The 19,117-nt window shown below is 29.7% G+C and overlaps 3 protein-coding genes and 1 long non-coding RNA gene across 6 annotated transcripts in view; 2 read left to right on the forward strand and 2 right to left on the reverse strand.

Annotated features, from left to right (window-relative positions):
* Positions 1-2,088: 2,088 nt before the first annotated feature.
* On the reverse strand, positions 2,089-3,833 carry Rps6 (ribosomal protein S6). The gene is made up of 5 exons (XM_076773470.1): positions 3,714-3,833; positions 3,124-3,328; positions 2,878-3,023; positions 2,419-2,619; positions 2,089-2,334 (listed from the first exon to the last, which is right to left on the reverse strand). The coding sequence occupies exons 1-5, from the start codon at positions 3,717-3,719 to the stop codon at positions 2,137-2,139; spliced, it is 756 nt and encodes a 251-aa protein (XP_076629585.1). The 5' UTR covers positions 3,720-3,833; the 3' UTR covers positions 2,089-2,136.
* A 422-nt stretch (positions 3,834-4,255) lies between these two features.
* Positions 4,256-5,810, reverse strand: LOC143345890 (uncharacterized). Its single transcript, XR_013080336.1, has 2 exons — positions 5,347-5,810; positions 4,256-5,262 (listed from the first exon to the last, which is right to left on the reverse strand). It is a non-coding gene; the product is annotated as an uncharacterized LOC143345890 (long non-coding RNA).
* Positions 5,811-6,040: 230 nt separating this feature from the next.
* On the forward strand, positions 6,041-12,567 carry Impbeta11 (importin beta11). The gene is made up of 18 exons (XM_076773438.1): positions 6,041-6,152; positions 6,329-6,457; positions 6,720-6,820; positions 6,936-7,049; positions 7,125-7,531; positions 7,602-7,868; positions 7,944-8,120; positions 8,197-8,237; positions 8,322-8,504; positions 9,246-9,357; positions 9,467-9,687; positions 9,759-9,923; positions 10,009-10,201; positions 10,281-10,518; positions 10,586-10,682; positions 10,805-11,082; positions 12,036-12,177; positions 12,292-12,567. Exons 1-18 carry the CDS (start codon positions 6,150-6,152, stop codon positions 12,394-12,396), a joined length of 2,973 nt encoding a protein of 990 aa, XP_076629553.1. The 5' UTR covers positions 6,041-6,149; the 3' UTR covers positions 12,397-12,567.
* Positions 12,568-12,789: 222 nt separating this feature from the next.
* Endoa (SH3 domain containing GRB2 like, endophilin-A) overlaps positions 12,790-19,117 on the forward strand; it is a 142,178-nt gene continuing 135,850 nt past the window's right edge. The window contains exon 1 of one of the 3 annotated variants that reach the window (XM_076773448.1): positions 12,790-12,913. The gene's annotated coding sequence lies outside the window, so the exon portion shown is untranslated. The remainder of the gene's footprint in view (positions 12,914-19,117) is intronic. The other 2 variants (XM_076773449.1, XM_076773450.1) reach the window with 2 other exon arrangements.

Raw genomic sequence — 19,117 nt, forward strand, 5'->3', positions numbered from 1 at the left:
TTTTGCGTTTCACTATTGATCGAATGAGAAAGAAATGGTTTTGCCACGTAGACGTGCATAGCAGTGGCATGACCCGGCCGTGCCGACTTGTGTCGCGACGCTGTGCCGCACTGTACCGATCGGCAAATGCTGAGATTGCTGAGCCGTGCCAACGCAGTGGAGACGCAGCTTTAGAGTTCCCGGTCCCCCGCCGCAGCGCCGGAAGACGATCACCGTAAGGTTTTAGTCGATAAGAGTCCGGTACTATCCCAAGGCCCTCCTCTATTTAAGGGTCTCAGGGTGTCCATGAGGATTTCCCCACGTACAAAAAAAAAAATTTTTTTTTAAACAACCTAACAATTTTTCTAATTGCTGACGGTGTCGGTTTCGGTCTATTCGAATGTCGCTCATGAAATTTTTCAGAATCTTCCAGATATGTTAAATAATCATCCCCACGTAGAAGGACTATTTCTATTCTTTCTTCAGTAGTTAACTGCATCTTTTATATAACTATTTAATAACAACCAATCCTAAACTATTGCTCCACTACGAAAATATTTTAGTGCCACCAAAGCAATGTTCAACTACGAAAATATTGTAATGACACCAAAGTAATGTTTCACTATTAAAATATTATAATGTCATAAAAGTAACGTTTCACTGTTAAAATATTAGAATGTCACCAAAGTGACACACTAACGTACTCATTAATTTCGTAAAGCTTGTTCTTGACCTTCTGAAGACGTGAGCTAAACTAATTCTTCAATTATCGTAAAACATTCGTAAACTACCTGCATATTTATTATTCCCCACGTTTCCGAACGTTGATATGAATTTTTCCACTATTGGAAAGAACTTTTGTAACAATTGAATAGTCTAGTTTGCATTAACGGCACCGTCGGCACGTGCCGTACTACCTCGTCTCAAAAAGAGCTGTAATATTATAAACAAAAAAATATAGCGTTCTGTATAAAAAAACATACTTGTACTTGAAATCTCTCCCACTACTGCACACATAAAAAAAATAATTATGCAACATTATGTCCCCCTTCGTACCTAACAACTTTTGTTAAAATATTTTTTTGAAATTTTCAGTCCCTCATAAGATATTCCAGAGTCCAATTAAAAAAGACATCCTGTATATTATTTGAAAAATTTCTAAAAATATTTTATACAAATCTTAAGAAGGATTACATTTTATATAAAAAGATCAAATAAACCTTATCTTCTCCAAAAAAGAAAACCGAAATATTTTTTTGGACGTTGTCAATATGTAGCTAGTCGTTCCATTTGTTTCACGTGGTTTCCTTTTTTATGTATTTCGCTCGTCCTAAGTTCCAATTTCCTTGAATCTGTTGATTTCTGCATAAAACTTTAATTTACTGGAAATTTGCGCAATACTATCGAATGCATTGAATTCACAATATAGATATATACATATAGTGAACATATCAAAAATATGAAATTTAATAAAAATTAAAAAATATATAAAATGTTGAAAATTATTTAAATAGCATGCGATTCTAATCTTCAATATTATATAAATAACATACAAAATGAATAAAGTGAAAATTGAATTATGCAATGAAAAGTAAATTCAAACCACATTCAATTTAAGTTAAATATGAATCTAGAATACTGTTATTCATTTATAATCATTCTTACCACCTTTCTTTACATTATAGAAAAGTTATGGTGTAATTTTTAAATAGTACAATCAATACATGTATACATATATTTTTATTTTGAAGTATAATTCTGTTAATGAAGTTGTAACACTTCGATTTAATATTTTTAGCTCGCAATAACAATATTTTCTATTTATTTTGTTGCCAATTTTATTACACTTTTATATTTGAGTTTTCACAATATTATAATTTATTATTTAATCACTTAAAAATTTGTTTCGTTCTTGAATAATAAATATATTAAGTGTTTTTATACATTTTTTTTAAAATGTATATTTTGTAATTGAGCTTAAAATAAAAATTTTTTTAAAAGTGAAGCATGGATTACGAAACACAAAAACATTTTAAATGTGAAATGATAAGAATATTATTTCTCTACATGTATAACGTCGAATAAAAGGAGAACGAAAAATAATAAAGATAAGTGAAAGTATTTTTATTAAATGATTAATACATCATTGTCAGCATTTTACTTTTGCGCTGTGGGTGCTGACTGATTGGATGACTTAGAGTCTCGAATCGAAGCACTGCGTCTTCGTTTTAATTCTTCTTGACGTCTATTCTTTGCTTCTTTTTGCCTTTGTGCTAACAGTTTTGCATAGTCAGCTGCTTGTTGTTTTCGAGCCAAGCAACGTCTTTTCTTCAAAGCCAATCTATGCCGTTTCCGCTGTAAAAATATGTTTACTTATTTCATTCTGCCTTCAGTAATTTTCCTGGGATTTAATGATAAATGAATATATAATATATTTACCTGTAGAGTAAGAGGAGTGATAAGTCGTTGAATTTTAGGAGCCTTAAACCGTTCCTTTTTGCCTTCCTTTTGAATTGGCCGTTTTACAACAAACTGACGCACATCATCTTGCTTTACTAAATTAAAGAGTTTTCGAATTTTGCTTGCTCTTTTAGGTCCCAAACGTCGTGGTACATTGGTATCTGTTAAACCTGGAATTTCCTGTAACAAGAATTTAACAAATTTATGTAATGTTTATTTCATAATAAATTGAGAAATTTATACAAATTAATAAATGTATCATTCGTACACTGGGAAACAATACAAATTTCATAATATTATTTCCCAAATTAAAAAATGATATTTAATCTCCCATGTTTATGATAATACCATAAGACACAATCAGAAAGTTCTTGATATACCCTGAAACATGGTTGAAACAGTAGGTACATAATGAGCAAAACAATGTTACAATTATACCTTCTCGCCTTTCTTGACAATGAGAAGAGCAAGTACTGACAAGTTGGCATCAACAATGCATCCACGAACTGATTTACGCTTGCGTTCACCATCTCGTCTAGGTCTGTAGCATGAATGTCCCTTTGAGAGCAGTAAACGTACACGACCTAATTACAATTATAATGTTTTATAGCCAAATTAATTTAAATGCTATATTATAAAGGAAAATATTATTAAAATATTAAATAAAAATTGTAATAACTGTACCATTTGTCAAAACACCCTGTTTCATAGGAAAGCCTTGTTTGTCATTGCCACCAGAAATGCGAACAATATAGCCTTTCCATTCATCACCTAAAGCATCAGCTTCTACTTCAGCGCCCATGCGTTTTTCAAAAAAAATTCTAAGCTTATGCTCATCTGAAATTTCGAATAGTTTCTGACATCCTGTTGCAGGATAGGACACGTTCAGCTAGAAAAAAGAACATAAACATTATACTTCTTAATAAATGTTAAACGTCAACAATTATCTTTAAGGTTAATTATTTTTGTATTATAAGAAATCATGTTACAAAATTTCTTAATGTCTGATAATATAAAAGCACACAACTTCGACATTCCTAATTTTATTCATAGGTAGATTAAAGCATTGAAGTTGTTTAAAATGTGATTGTTTAGTAGCATTTATGTTGTAAATTAAAATCTACTGCCAGAAATATTTACAGTAAAATCTTTGTAGACGAAGAAATATTTGACAAATTATGTATGTAAAAAACTATTAGCTTTTCTGTTTATAAATGTAATGATCAATTATTTGTAATTCTCGTAAGATTCTCAAAATATCGTTGGATTCATACCTTCATCGCGACAAACGTGAAACAGTGCCACGAGCCACAAACCGAAAGAAGGTGAAATGCTTAAATGGTCGCTAGAGTGCGCGTATCGGATATCCGTTTTACACCAAATGAAATTTTGAACTAAAAATAACGATAAATAAACATTAATAGTCTTATTAATAATGCTATTCAAATATTTATGTAAATAGTTTTAACGCAAACAAAAATATTAGGAACTAGATAAATATACTATAATATATTTAGATTGCATAAAAATGTGAAATTAGTAAATTTTTTTGATTAATACTAGTCTTTTTTAATACTCCGTCTTTTAGATAACTGATTTTCTGTCCTTCGTATGCGCGATAAATGTGCGCAACTAGTATGCGTAATGGGCATAAAGCATAATTATTCAATACTAAACAGAAGAGACCGTACATTTTATTTGGAAGTTTTGACTTAGAACTTTGAATCATAAGTTGCTTGCACTGCCTATCAGTCAGAGATGGATAAAATTTGAATCTAAATAAAAATATCGAATAATGAATAAAAGATGATTCACAAATTTTTATGTATTATTTATTCAGTAAAAATTACAATCAAATTATTGTTTAAATAATATTAATATTTACTTAAATAATAGTTTAATCCTCAGTTGGTATCGCTGGATATAGATGATTCACAAAATCACAACTATTATTGCTTCGTTTCTAGTTCTTAACCAGACCGTTACTTTCACTTCGTTGCATTCCCACAACATAACCTATAATTTCTAAAATTGTTTAGAGAAATTAATTTCGTTTTGAGTATTGAACAGTAATTATCGAAGGATTTCACGCTTATTTTTTTAATTATCAATCACCAGATGTCAGATTGTTTTACTTTAGTTGAAAATGGTTCATTTTATTGATAAAAGTTTAATTTATATTTCTTTTTGTTGTTTTCATTCATTTTACTCGTTCGTTACATTTTTCTCTGTTATTAAGAAAAACATAATTTATTCTACTTTCTATTTCCTTTTTGTAATCTTCTTCATAATTAATATTAATGTTTTTTTCTTTTTAATCCATTGTTCATTTCTTTGTATGTATGTAACCTTCTTACTATTCCAGCTGAGGGTTAATCTAATAAATATTGCGAATAAAACATTATAGTTTTTATTTATTTATCGTCATTCAATTAAAATTCTGCCTTTCTCTCTGTAGTCACTAGTCGGCGATCAGTAATAAATAAAATAAACTTTTAAGTTAAATGTGTAAACTCTTTTTCATTGAAGAGTCATGGTACCTAGATACATCTAATACGCGAAGAATAGAGTATTAAATGTTTGAAAGACTAAGCGAGAAAAAATATCAATGTTTCATCTGTCTTGTACCATTTCACGAACCCTTTCAGTCGCTCTGAGTAGGTCTCGTTTCATCTTGTTTTCGCTTTCGGTAAGAAGGAAGCGAGAAACACTGATCGTAAACGCGACTTCTGTATCTTGAGTGATTACGCCCATCGAGCAAGTTATTCGCTTACGTTTATCGCGCATGCTGGTCACATATACAAAGGACAGAGAATCTGGCATCTGAAAGATGAATGAAGACAAAGTGTCAATGCTTGTCTTCTATCTTGTACCGTTTCTCGTTCGCTTTCAGTTCCTCTGACTCGCTCTTATTCCATCTTGCTTTTGTCTCCACAGAAATCACAGAGTAGGAGTGAATCAGAAATGGTTGGAAGAACTGATCTTTTATTGTATAGGACAAATTGATCTTTTGCCAAATAAATACCTACATATGTATTTTCTATGGTCCCCACTGAATCGTTAATAACCTATCTGAGTGGTTGATATGACTGTAAACAGCTAATTGGTTTAAACAAAAGTATATGAACTTTATTTTCACATAGAACGCGAGTTAATACAAATATATTGTATTCGAATCATTTACATAATTTTCTTTAAAATGTAACGTTCACTTTTTTCATAATTCTTTTCAAAACAAGGATAATTTTGAATAAATAACATCAATTAATATAATGAATTTAGTGTAACAAATTATATTTGTGAAGTAATTGTGAAATTTAAGAACCAAATTGCCCTTTATGCATGTAAATGGTTTACACTATAGCAATAACTGTCACTACTGTATTTTATAGAAAACGAAAAGAGCAGGAGGGGGGCAGTGTTCTGAAATGCCGACTTGCGGGCGTGTGTGACATTTTGATGTAGTGTGTCTTCGATGATTTTCGTTATGTATCGATTTAATACATAGATATTTGTGATAAATGGAGTATACCGAAAATAGTTCTACAAATCCTCTATAAGATAGGTAATATTTGGATGCGTATGATTTATTTCTTTATAGGTTAGGGACTGTTCACCCGGAAAAAGTAAAATGATAATTTGTTTAATGGAAATAATCTAACTACAGACGAGATATTTGTTTTTGTATAATACTCATAATACATTAGTAAATGGTAAGAATGGTATTCTGAAATTTTAGAATAAAGTTAAACATTGCAGGGAGAAAATGTCCTTAACACATGTTCATTGTAAATTTTTTAGATAAATTCTTAAAATAATATAATAATAATATAAGTGATCAATATTCATTAACTAATATATGTGTTTTAACAAAGAATTCATTTAGTAGAAAAATATGGATGCTTCAGTGATAGAAGTTCTTCAACAAGCGGGTAGTCAAGATCCTAATATTTTGAAACCTGCTGAACAAACACTAAAACAGTGGGAAACTGAAAGAGGATTCTATACTGCATTATTCGTAAGTTGAATGCATGAGTTAAAGTTCTTGTTCAATTATGAGTAAAAGTAAATTATACAAATGCATATATAATATTATATATATGTAATACAATCCATGATCGTATTATTACTAATGAATGTATCATGGAATATTTATATTTTCATTTATTAGCATATAATTTTAGTTATTTAAATACTGTTATAATAAGGTAAATTTGTAAAAGTGTCTGTTTGTGCGATTAACAAAGGTATAACAATTTAATGTGTAATAATTGTTTCAGAATGTATTTTCTAATCATTCCTTGAGTGTCAATATTAGGTGGATGGCTATTTTGTATTTCAAAAATGGTGTTGATAGATATTGGAGAAAGTATGCACCAAAGTGAGTATTTTTTGTGACAATAGCAATTTATTAATATAATAACCAATTTACAAATTACTTCAGACATAAGTTAAAAATAAATTAATATATTGTTAATAATATATTATTATTCCAGTGCAATTGCAGAGGATGAGAAGGAATTCCTTAGACAACGTTTAATAGCAAATTTTGAGGAACCTATAAATCAATTAGCTGTACAATTGGCAGCTTTGATTGCTAAAATTGCAAGGTAACTGGTATTTGTTAAGCGACTCATGTAATCAAGTATAATCAAGTAATATTAATATCAAGTAATATTGTACAGATACGATTGCCCTAGAGAATGGGATACATTAATTCCAACATTATTGGATGTCATAAGAGGACAAAATTCTTTAGCTCAACATCGGGCGCTGTTAACATTACACCATGTTGTTAAGTCTTTAGCTTCTAAATGTTTAGCTGCAGACAGACGACTTTTTCAAGAATTAACCAGTAATGTGTTCAATTTTATTCTGAATTTATGGAACACTTACACGGAATCATTTCTAATAATGGCATCAAACGGAGCAGACACGAATCAGATACAGGAAGTTTTAGAAAAAGCATTACTCTTATTGAGAATACTTAGGAAACTTATTGTACATGGGTTTCTTTCACTTTCAAAATCTCAAGATGCTATATTATTCTTAGAAGTTATTTTTGAACGTGCAAGAACCTGCCTTGAGTGTCGTTAGTATTTATAATTCGAACCATAAAATGGTTTAAATTTGATCTTTTCTGATAATATGTATAATTTTAGGGAAGACGTTAATCTCAAGAGGTGTACAATTGGAAGTATGTGACAAATTTATAATCCACTTGACCAAAGTATTAATGGGAGTGTTAGAAGTGCATTCGTGGTACTACATTGAATTGATACCAACGTCCTTAGAATTTTGTGTTTTTTACTGCTTTACCGAGGCTGGTCAAAGTTTAGCTTTTGAGAGATTTACTATTCAGTGTTTAAATTTGATAAAAGCTATGCTAACTCATTTTCTTCGAAGTGGTAGACGTAGCAATTCGTCAGGTATAAATAATTATTTATTCATTGTACGTAAGTAATTGAATATATTTAATTAAATCTGTAAATTTATTAATATAGATCCAATACAACGACGTGATCGTCTAGTAGAAGACCCAATTGATAGAGCACATCAGTTAAAACAAAAATTTTTTACACCTGAAATGTTAACAGAAATTTGTTCAAGACTTGTAACACATTATTTTCTTTTAACACCTTCTGATTTGGAATTATGGGATACAGACCCAGAAAATTTTTGTAAGTATTCGTTCGTATATTCGTATAAACATATCTTTAAAATTACCAATAATGTTACATGCAAAATTAATTTTAGTTGTTGATGATGGTGGCGAATCATGGAAATACAGTTTGAGGGTAAATGTTTTCGATACTACTTACGATATTATGTAATTATAACGTTTGGTATTCATTTATTTTATAATGTTATTTTATTTTTAGCCGTGTACAGTGTCTGTATTTTTAGCATTTTTCCACCAGTTTAAAGAGGTTTGTGCATCGGTTTTGGTTGAGTTGATGCAAAGACATCATCAACCTGTTGATCCAAATAATTTGCATGCTATTCTATTAAAAGATGCAGTATATAATGCTGTTGGTTTGGCTGCTTTCGACTTATATGACGAGGTAGGTATGAAGTATTACAAAACAGACTTATCTATAGGCATAAATGAGCGATATTTTCGTATTGGTATCTGCGCTTCAGAAATACGAGCGCAAATTATTAAAGAGCGTTGCGGATTTATTTATTAACATGGCATCCCACTCAACTAATTAAAAAAGAAAATTAAAATTAAGTGTAAACATATAAGTCTTCTTTGCTCATTAGTATCATCAGTTCGTTTGTATAATTTCCTTCCTTTGGACATGGGAATAAGAGTAAACTACTACCAAATTTTTTATTTTATATAAAATTTGAAGCAATTCAGTGTTTCTATCATTGATTTTGATTCTCTCTAGGGTCCATTGTATAACACAGAAATAAATAATTTCAGTCTGGAAAAGCAAAAAGCGAAAAATGTTAAAAAAAGGGAGGCGATAGAAATGAAAAAGGCAACATACTAGATAAATCAGTAATCAAAACGTTCAATTAAAATAAATTCTATCTAGAATAAAATATTTATTATTAATTAATTATTCCTATAATTAAAGAAAGGAAATTAAAAATGAAAACCGACAGTAAATTTATATTTACTGTAATGTTGTAAGCTGAAAAATGTTCGGTAACATATTATCTAGTGTCTTTTAATATTTCTTGATAGTTCGTTTAATTTCCTATTCACTATTAGATAATATAAATTCTTCAACTATGCATAGAAGGTCTTGCATTTGATAAACTATTTATTACAAAAAAATTATATGTATTAGGTAAACTTTGATCAGTGGTTCTCAACTACTTTGAAAGAAGAATTGAAAATTCGAAGTAACAATTACAGAATTATTAGAAGACGCGTATGTTGGCTTATTGGTCGATGGACGAGTAAGTGAATTTTCTAATTTTTTTGTTTGAAAATTATTATAGCAGTAATTTTATTTTAGTAAGTTTATTTTTACTATAGTTTTATTTAAGCATTGTATTAAAATTGTAGGTGTTAAATTAAGTGCAGAATTGAGACCAGAATTATATGAACTTATGGTTGAAGTTTTAAGTCCAGATGAAGACTTAGGTGTTCGTTTAGCAGCAAGTGATGCCTTAAAACTCGCGATAGACGATTTTCAATTTAATCCAGAAGAATTCTCTCCATATTTAGAGTCAGCATTTTCATTATTGTTTTCTCTATTGAAAGAAGTAAAAGAATGCGACACTAAGGTAAGGTGCAGTTGTATTATTATTAAAATTACATTTTGTTTTAGAAAAACAATTTTTTCAATTTTTTTTAGGTGCATGTTTTATACGTGCTATCATTTATGATTGAACGTACTGGTAGTGAGATAAACCCATATGTTGGAGTTCTCAGTTCATATTTACCAGCTCTTTGGCAGCAATCTGAAGAATATAATTTGTTGAGATGTGCTATAATTACTACACTCATACATTTAGAGAAGGTTGGCACTTTACTTACGTTGTTTAATTAAATCATTAAATGTACATAATGTTTTGACAATTGTTTAATATTTTGACTAAAAATAGGCATTAGGTCCTGGAAGTGTCATCTTAGAACCATTGATAGTAGGTGTCGTCGCATTTAGTTGTGACGTTAATCAAGATGATCATGTTTATTTGTTAGAAGATGGATTATGGTTATGGTTAGCTTTGTTGCAAAATGCACATGTAGCAACACCAGCAATAATGGATTTGGCTAAAAATATGCCTGCATTACTGGGTTAGCTAATAGTTTTACATATTTTTAGTAAATGATTGTATTAATTTTCAGAATAATAAATAAATTTAATATTTTTTAGAACAATCTACAGAATATTTAAAATTATGTTTATATGTAGTTCAAGCGTATATAATGTTAAGTCCGCAAGAATTTTTAAGTCAAAGGGGAGCAGTTATAGTTGAGACGCTTAGGTCAATCATGGGAGATTTAAGATCAGAGGGATTACTAATGACTTTAATGGTATTTGAAACGTACATGCGTGCTTCTCCTCGGCAAGGTGCACAGCTTATTAAACCTGTGTTAATAAATATATTTGAGTGAGTATAAATATGTACATCAAAGTAAATATATTATGTATAATAATATTTATTTGAATTTTGGTAGACACGTGTATAAGTCAGATGATCCTGTAATGGTGAGAACTATGTATTTGTCTATCGTGGCAAGAGTTTTATGGCTCCATAAAGATATTTTTATACAGGTATTAAAATTCCCATACATTATTATTTTTAATCTTCAAGTTCTTCTTTTCATACGTTTTAATCTCAAAGTTTAATTTCAATTGGAAACATGTCTACTGTAAATATATAAATTATGATACAGGTAATAAGTGAATTAACCAGAAAAATGGGTGGAAACGAAGAAAAAGAAGAAGCTGTACTCGGACAAATAATAAGTGCATGGGTTAATCAAAGACAAATTACGACTCATCCAGAAAGATGTAAATTATTAGCTCTTGCACTCTGCTCGCTCCTCGAAGCTAATTGTCCTCCTAGTGTTCTTGAACATTTTCCACAAATAATATCTAAGATTGTCGAAACTCTTAATGATATAACCACACTTGATAATATAGAATATGAATGTATAGGATCTGCCATTGAGTGAGTATGACTTACACATGAAAATTATGAATAATGATACAATACAATAATGCTTCAATTTTTCTTTTGTATAATGTTTTGTATTTATTGTGATCACTTAACTGTATTTTACTGATCTGATTCTTATTGTCAATATACAGGGTGTTCGGCCACCCCTGGAAAAAATTTTAATGGAAGATTCTAGAGACCAAAATAAGACGAAAATCAAGGATATTAATTTGTTGATTGAGGCTACGTTAAAAAGTTCTAGAAACATTTCCGGCCATATAGTATATTTTCGGTAAAGAATTTTTTTCTCGAACGTGCGTAGGATTTCGGGGGTATGTCTATTCACCAAAAATGATTGTAATTGACCCCCGCAACCAAAAATAATTTTTCCAGAACGATTTGAAATTTTTTAATTTTGTCGACAAATTTGTCCACCTACTCGAATTTTTTTCTCGAAAATGCGTAGAAATTCGGGGGTATGTGTATTCACCAAGAATGATTCTATTTGACTCCCGCAACTGAAAATAATTTTTTTAGAACGATTTGAAATTTTTTTTCGCCGAAAAATTTAGGTACCTACTCGAATTTTTTTCTCGAAAGTGTGTAGGATTTCGGGGTTACATCTATTCACCAAAAATGATTGTAATTGACTCTCGCAACCGAAAATAATTTTTCCGTGAATGATTTGAAATTTTTTAATAACTTTTTAACGAAGCCCCTCAATCAATAAATTGATATTCTTGATTTTCGTCTTATTTTGGCCTCTAGAATTTCCCATTAAAATTTTTCCCAGGCGTGGCCGAACATCCTGTATACAAAGGTGAGCGAACTTGATGTAGATAATGATGGTCGGTTTCTGGGATATTTTCCCTTGCGGAATGTTCCCGTTTAACATCAATATGGATATTATGTGGGGTGCATTACTATAATGTAATAATAAAATTCATCATTTGTACGTATTTTAGCTCTTTGTCGATTACTGAACAATCTAGTCTACAGCAATACGAGGATGAAGATTATGGAAATGAACATGAACGACGAAAAAGAAGACTTGAATTCAGTGATCCTGTGCTCTGTACCTCTTTAAAAAATACATTACAAAATCAGGTAAAGTACGAGTTATTTGTAAGTAATAATTTATAGTCATAGCACTAATATTTTCTCTAGAATTCGTTTTAACGTTTACATTAAGAATTATTTTAATAATATTTGTTGTTTTAGTTACTTACGTTACGAAGATTAGTTGGAGATAATCAGTTTAATCAATTGATGTCAACTCTTAACCCTGAAATTGACGAGCAACTTAAGTGTTATGTATCTCTATGAAAAAGAAGCAAGTCAAATTAAGAAAACAGATGATTCAGTCAAATGCTGTATTACGTGTAAAAATGCTTTACGGCGCGCTATTGTAAAACGGCACTATCTTATTGTATAATACTAGCTGTTTCACTGTACTAATAATGTTGATAATAAAAATACCTGTCATTTCAAATGTAATCTTTGTTTACTTTTAGTTAACTTTACTTTAAGTTCATGTACTAAGTTTTTTATCTTACAAACAGGATCAAAATTTATTGTGCTCGAAAAGTTTCTACTAATTTTATGAATAATTTTGTTATCATATAAACTACGCTTATAAATATTAAAATACAGATATGAATATCAACGTATTATTACGAAAAGGTTTCATTTTATAATTCTTCCCGCTATGTACGTTGTCGGAAGAGCAATCTAGTGACACTACTGGAAACTCCAAACAGCTGTCGTCTGTATCAAACCATAGCGGGGGGTTAGCTCAATTCCCGTTTCAAACAGTGTACTATTCTCACTAAATTGAAGTACGGTGAGTGTATTAATATAAATTGTATTTATTTATTTATCTAGAACTGTTACTTTTAATGATCTGAACGAAGAAATGTTTATATCGATTCAATACATGGATCGACGTAAATTTTTTTGATTAGTTGGCACATTTTATTGGCATATTCGTTGATCTATTTCATTGTTGCGTTTACACAATGAATGAATATATTTATTCTAATATTATGTACTTTCAAAATATACAGCAGAACTAAAGTGGAAATAAATGTCGAAAAGACGCCATGTTCTTTACTGGTTACTAACAGCACATCTGTGATTGGTTTATGTGATATCGTTGTTATTATTGTGATTTAAAATTTCGGTGAAATATCTTGTATTGTAAATAGTAATAATCGTAATATATAATTAAAATACAAATTAAATTATAATAAAATTGCTGGTCTTATTGAAATTTTTGTAAAGTCTGATTTCTAGAATGTATTATTTCGCTAATTTGAAACATCTAAGATGACTCTTACCTAAGTGTACACAATTGTTCATACATATATCATTAATAACAGTTTAATTAAATGTTTACTGACGATAGTTACGAATTTGTAATATATATGAAAATTGCGCTTGCTTTTAAAATCTTGATCTGACAAGAAAAGAAGGTTATTAACTTTGTACTTTTTATTTGCATTCTGCATCTGCCTTAGCATTGGCATCCTGTTACTAAATATACGTATAAAAATCGCAATTGAAGTGGAATAATGTTTCTCTTAGCAAAGTATAAACGTTATATTAAAATACTATTACTTTATTTATTTCTTTACGATTGTATACACTTTTATCGATGTGAGGATAGATTTACGATAAACGATTGATATCGATAATCTTATATGATTGAAACACAATATTTATTTTCACCTTACGTGTAAATATAATTCTGTTTAATATGTGTGTAGTTTTTGTAATGTAGAAGATGCATATATACATATAGTTTCATATGCAAATATGTAGTATCACGAAGTATAAGAGTTGTGCAGGTTAGTTTCTTCATGGTTTTTTATGCACCTAAATCGACATTCTCTAATATTAAGAAGAAATAGATTTCTAGGAAAATAATAAACTTATTAAATTTTTCATTTGATATGATTTTAAGATTATTAATTAGCTTCTTTAATCTTTAAATTTACAATCTGCCTACGAACAATAAGTAAATTGATTAACTGGAGGTTAATAATATCATGTTGATGTATGTCCAGTGATCCACACCAATTATAATAATTGTACTATTTGGAGTTTGTATAATGATTTAAGTCTATTTAGGTAAATTTGTTAAAGTCCAATGGCTTGTATTTTAGTTTTCTCATAATGGTTCTTTCATCTATCAAGTTTGCTGCTAGTTGATTTAAATGGTTACTAAATTTCTTTGTATATTTACTACCAAAAGTAACTATTTTAGATTTCACTATTAGAATTTTCAAGTCATCTTCTTTAATTTTGTTTGTAACAAACCATAGAGCATTTACTTATTATTTTCAAAACTTTTGACTGAAATCTTTCTAGTATTTCTATGTTGGAATTTGAAGCTGAATCCCATGATTGTATTCCATATATCCAAATTGGCTTTAGTATACATTTAGAGAGTAACAGTTTGTTTTCTGTCGACAGCTTAGATTTTCAACTCAAAAGTCAATATATTTTCTATAGTCTGTATTTTCAATATCTACACTTATTCCATACTTGCGTCTTCTAAGTTTTTAATTATGAATATAAATAACTTTTTAGAAAATTTTATGTTATTATAATTGATTTATGTTTAAATCTAACAGTTTCTGTAGGTTAACAGTAATGTTTAATAAATGTTTTTCTTATTTCAACACATTAAATAGTAACAAATAGAAAGAACCTACATACATAGACGTACGTGCATATGCGTAATAAACAGAAAATTCTATAAAGAAAATAAATATGAAGTACTAAAATAAGTTTAATCATAATATTAATATTATTAGTAACATTAGACAGAAGTCTATAAATCAGATCACCAGTTCTAATTATAATTTGGTTTCCTTGTTTTGTAGTATTTTTTTAACACATGAATTTTTAAATAAGTTTTATACATCTGAAACTTATACAGAGTGCTGCAGAAAAATTTTCCAGATTTTAAATGTTGATAAAAAAGTTAGTAAATATCATTATACAGAATGTTCTGCCACTCCTGGGAAAAATTTTAATGGGAGATTCTAGAGGCCAAAATAAGACGAAAATCAAGAATATCAATTTCTTGACTGAGGCTTCATTAAAAACTTATTAAAAAATTAAATTAAAAAATTTCAAATCATTCTGAAATAATGATATTTAGTTACAGGGGTTAATTCCAAGCATTTTTGGTGAATAGACATACCCTGAAATCCTACGCACTTTCGAGAAACAATTCTTTACCGAAAATCTAATGTGAGACCAGAAATGCTTCCCTGAAATTTCATGCGAATCTTTAAAATGTCATAATTCTTGAACGGATTAGAGGATTTTAATTTTTCAAAATGCAAACACCGTAATGTGAGAAAAACCCCCTGAAACTGGTCCAATTTTCAAACGGCCATAACTCCTACAATAGCAAAGGTATCTCATTGAATTTTTTTCTGAAGCAGAGCTCATGGATACCTACAAAGAAGTATTTGGCAACTTTTTTGTAGAGCGTCAAACAAAATTACTAAAAATCAGAAACGAATTGTTAAAAAAAATCAACAGGGGCAGGTGCCTAAAATTTTCGACGAAAAAAAATTTCAAATCGTTCTAAAAAAATTATTTTCGGTTGCGGGGGTCAAGTACAATAATATTTGGTGAATAGACCTATCCCCGAAATCGTAACCACTTTCTAGAAAAAAATTCAATACGGTCGAAACTTTAAACGTTAATAACTTTTTAACGAAGCCTCCATCAACAAATTAGTATTTTTGATTTTCCTCTTATTTTGGCTTCTAGAATCTCCCATTAAAATTTTTCCCAGGGGTGGCCGAACACCCTGGATGTATATCTATCAGTACAACAAAATATAGTATTTTTTGTAATAAGAGAGAACCCGATAAAGAAAATTTAATGAACATAAACATTTTAAGATATAAAGTAATATATAAAAATTTGAAACAATATCTTTATATGTTTAGTAATGCATGTCGTTTATTAATAAAATTTTCTAATTAACATAATAGTTTGTAATTAATTCGAAGTTATAAGATTTATGAAAAATTTGACGAAAAAAAAACAGTGCTTAATGCTTAATTCAAATGGTTTCTTTTCTGTTCACTGAGCTGGCAGTTATTCGGTGAAAGTGTATTTAATTAAAAAAACTAAGCCTTCTTGACTGTAACAGGCTAATTTACTGCTGGAGTAATATATATTTTTAGAAATATTTTTTCAAAGCGTGGGAGTGGTTTGTACAACGGATGTACACTCAGACACATGGGGGCGTACAAAGCGGTAGAATGATATCGAATGATAATATCCCCATGACTAGAACTGCCCGATTATTATGGCAAAACAAATCGTGTTACTCGGTTGACGAACGATCGAATACTTCGGGTCGATAAACTTACAAACTTAATTATTAGTTTTTTCTTCTCGATTTGAATTCCGAGCTTTTTGAGTCATTAGCCGAGGGATTAAATGTCTTGTTACGTATGATAGATCGAATTTTTTTTCCTTAGTTGATATAATTCGTTTGTTATGTATAAAAGGAAATTATTTTCACACGGTGCTTAATCTCAAATAATACACGCAGCTACTGTGAATTTAAAATCGATTTTTTAAATCAACGTTTTACCGACAAAGGGTATAGCCGAATAAGGGGGTCAAATGTGCCCTTGAACCAAATTTGACATACGATGGATCCATGGATAGAGCATCAGAAAAAAACATTCTGTGTCAAATTTCAACACTCTATCTTGTTCGGAAGGGTAGTTATAAGAAAAATTAGGATTAGCGAATTTGTGCCTATTTCCTCTATTTAATCGAGTACGAAAATTATGAAAAAAAATCTGGTGCATTGTGGTTATCGAGATACGTGTTTGAAAATTTTTTCCGATTTTTCGATTCGAAATCCTAGACGTGAAAAATTAAAAATGCAAAAAAACGCAGAAAAATATCGATTTCGTATCGAAGCTTTCGAGGCACTAGATTTATATAAATACTGTAAATGTATATTGTCATTGGTTATGTCCCTGAATGTTTTCAGATTTTTTGGCAGGGTGCGCCGTAGTAGCAAAAATCAAAAACCGATTTTTTCGACGTTTTTCACGTGAAAAAGCAACTTATACTTTGAATTTTTGTATTCCCTTTAATGAATAACTATATTCTTTGATTTTAAACAATTCTATGTGGAGTAGGACGATGTATAGAATAGAAAAACAAAAATAAATCAGTGCAGTGAGTAAGATGTTTGACTTCTTGACGCTGGTTCGCTTCCCGTTTAAACCATATTTTTTTTTATTTTATTAATTACATATGTTTTCAATTTTCAACTATATAACAATGAAAATCTATTTAAAATATTTAAAAAATATTTTCACCTAAAATATACACTAAAACAATTATGGAGCAGTTTCTATTCCATCGTTTCTCTGGCCGTGTATTCGCTTAAATACCCTACTGTTTTATTTTTCTACGTTAAATGAATATACGTGTTTAGTTTAAAAATCTTATACCTTTAATAACTCTGAACAGTGGAAGCAGATTTCTTCAATAAAATGAACATAAACAGTCATTGCATATAGTTACGGATATTATGATGACAAGGTTTATGATGTGCACTATTGGAGTTCGAAATTCTGTACAATGTTTACAATATGTAAATACGTAAATATTGTTGTCTTGGACCATTATTGCTGCTAAATACGAAATTGCTTGCGATAACTGATGCGATCCGGTAAATAGAATTTTCTAGTCTCCCTCTGTCATCTCTGTAAAATCGAGAAAATCCGTCGCAGATACTCATGTCAAATGGTACTTTTCGTTTGTTACAGTGTTTTTTCACAACTTCTATTGCCAATGTATTTTCCGTTTGTTGACTTGACATTCTGTTTCCTATTTTATCACGGAGTCCAACGTTTGAATTTAAGAGTATTCCAAATGAATTGGACCGTTTATTTTGAAAGTGGTGCAAGTCCATTTACTTTTGTTTCGAGAAAATGTTAGCAGATCTGACAATTAAAAAATATAGGTTAATTATGTGAAGTCTGGGAATGTTTGTACTAATTTATCAATATGTAATTTAATTATATAAATTTCTTTTAGGCGAATTTAACTAAAATAATGTACAATTTCCAGGCTGCAAATGGACTTACACCACTTTCATAATTAGTCAATTGTAAATATCATTTAATTTCAATTTTGAAATAACAAATATCACTTAAAATATATCTCATATTAATCCAATTTTGTTTATAAATAATAACAAGAAATAAAGTAGGATTAACATTTTTTATTTTGAACGTTAATTATATTTATATATTGTTAAACTTAACACAAGATATTGGTATTATTAATTATTTATGCTCTTCATGTGGCAGTGTTTTGAAATATTCATGATGCACAGGAGGTATATAAGGTAATAGCTGCTGCATATCCTTATATTTTTCGTATGTAATAGGCTTGGTATCGTGATACAAAGGCACCAGGGCGATTTTTTCAAATTTTAGCGGTCTTCCCCGACATGTAGGTGATAAATTTAGAGTCTTCAATTCTGTGTCCTCCATTGATGTTTTATATGAAATAGGATACGGTGCAGTTTTGCAGAATCTCATCCAACATATTTGCAACCAATTTACTTTTCCTCCATTAGTGTTTCTTCTTATCTGTTTTTTAATTGCGTTTTGTAGATTTTTTGTTGAAACGAAATTCTCTCGTTTCATTTCGTGTAAAATAAATTTATTATGTCGCCTACATTGGTTTATAACGTCATAATAATCCTGTGGTGTGTCCAGGAAATTCTTTTTTCGTAATGCCATTTCTATGATACCAAAATCTGCATCGTTTGGAAGATACGAATGTCCGGAGAGTAAAAATTGATGATCAATTACCTCAATGTTATTTTCCAAAGACTGGACAACCCTCAACCACATCAACGCCATTTGTAAATTTCAATTTTGCCCAGTACACGTATCACTATATGCAATAACATAAGTATGGAAATTGGACTTACACCACTTTCATAATCAATGGTTACGTAATTTCTTTTACT

The sequence above is a fragment of the Colletes latitarsis genome, chromosome 9 (genome assembly GCF_051014445.1).
Source record: "Colletes latitarsis isolate SP2378_abdomen chromosome 9, iyColLati1, whole genome shotgun sequence".
Classification (NCBI taxonomy): domain Eukaryota; kingdom Metazoa; phylum Arthropoda; class Insecta; order Hymenoptera; family Colletidae; genus Colletes; species Colletes latitarsis.

Bases quoted from the DNA above. Each gene is read 5' to 3' on its own strand.
- Rps6 (XM_076773470.1), bottom strand. The intron at 3,024-3,123 runs GTACAGTTATTA...AATTGTAATTAG, and splicing joins ACAGGGTGTTTTGACAAATG to GTCGTGTACGTTTACTGCTC. The intron at 2,620-2,877 runs GTATAATTGTAA...TTCTTGTTACAG, and splicing joins TTGTCAAGAAAGGCGAGAAG to GAAATTCCAGGTTTAACAGA.
- Impbeta11 (XM_076773438.1), top strand. The intron at 7,050-7,124 runs GTAACTGGTATT...AATATTGTACAG, and splicing joins TTGATTGCTAAAATTGCAAG to ATACGATTGCCCTAGAGAAT. The intron at 7,869-7,943 runs GTATAAATAATT...TTATTAATATAG, and splicing joins TAGACGTAGCAATTCGTCAG to ATCCAATACAACGACGTGAT.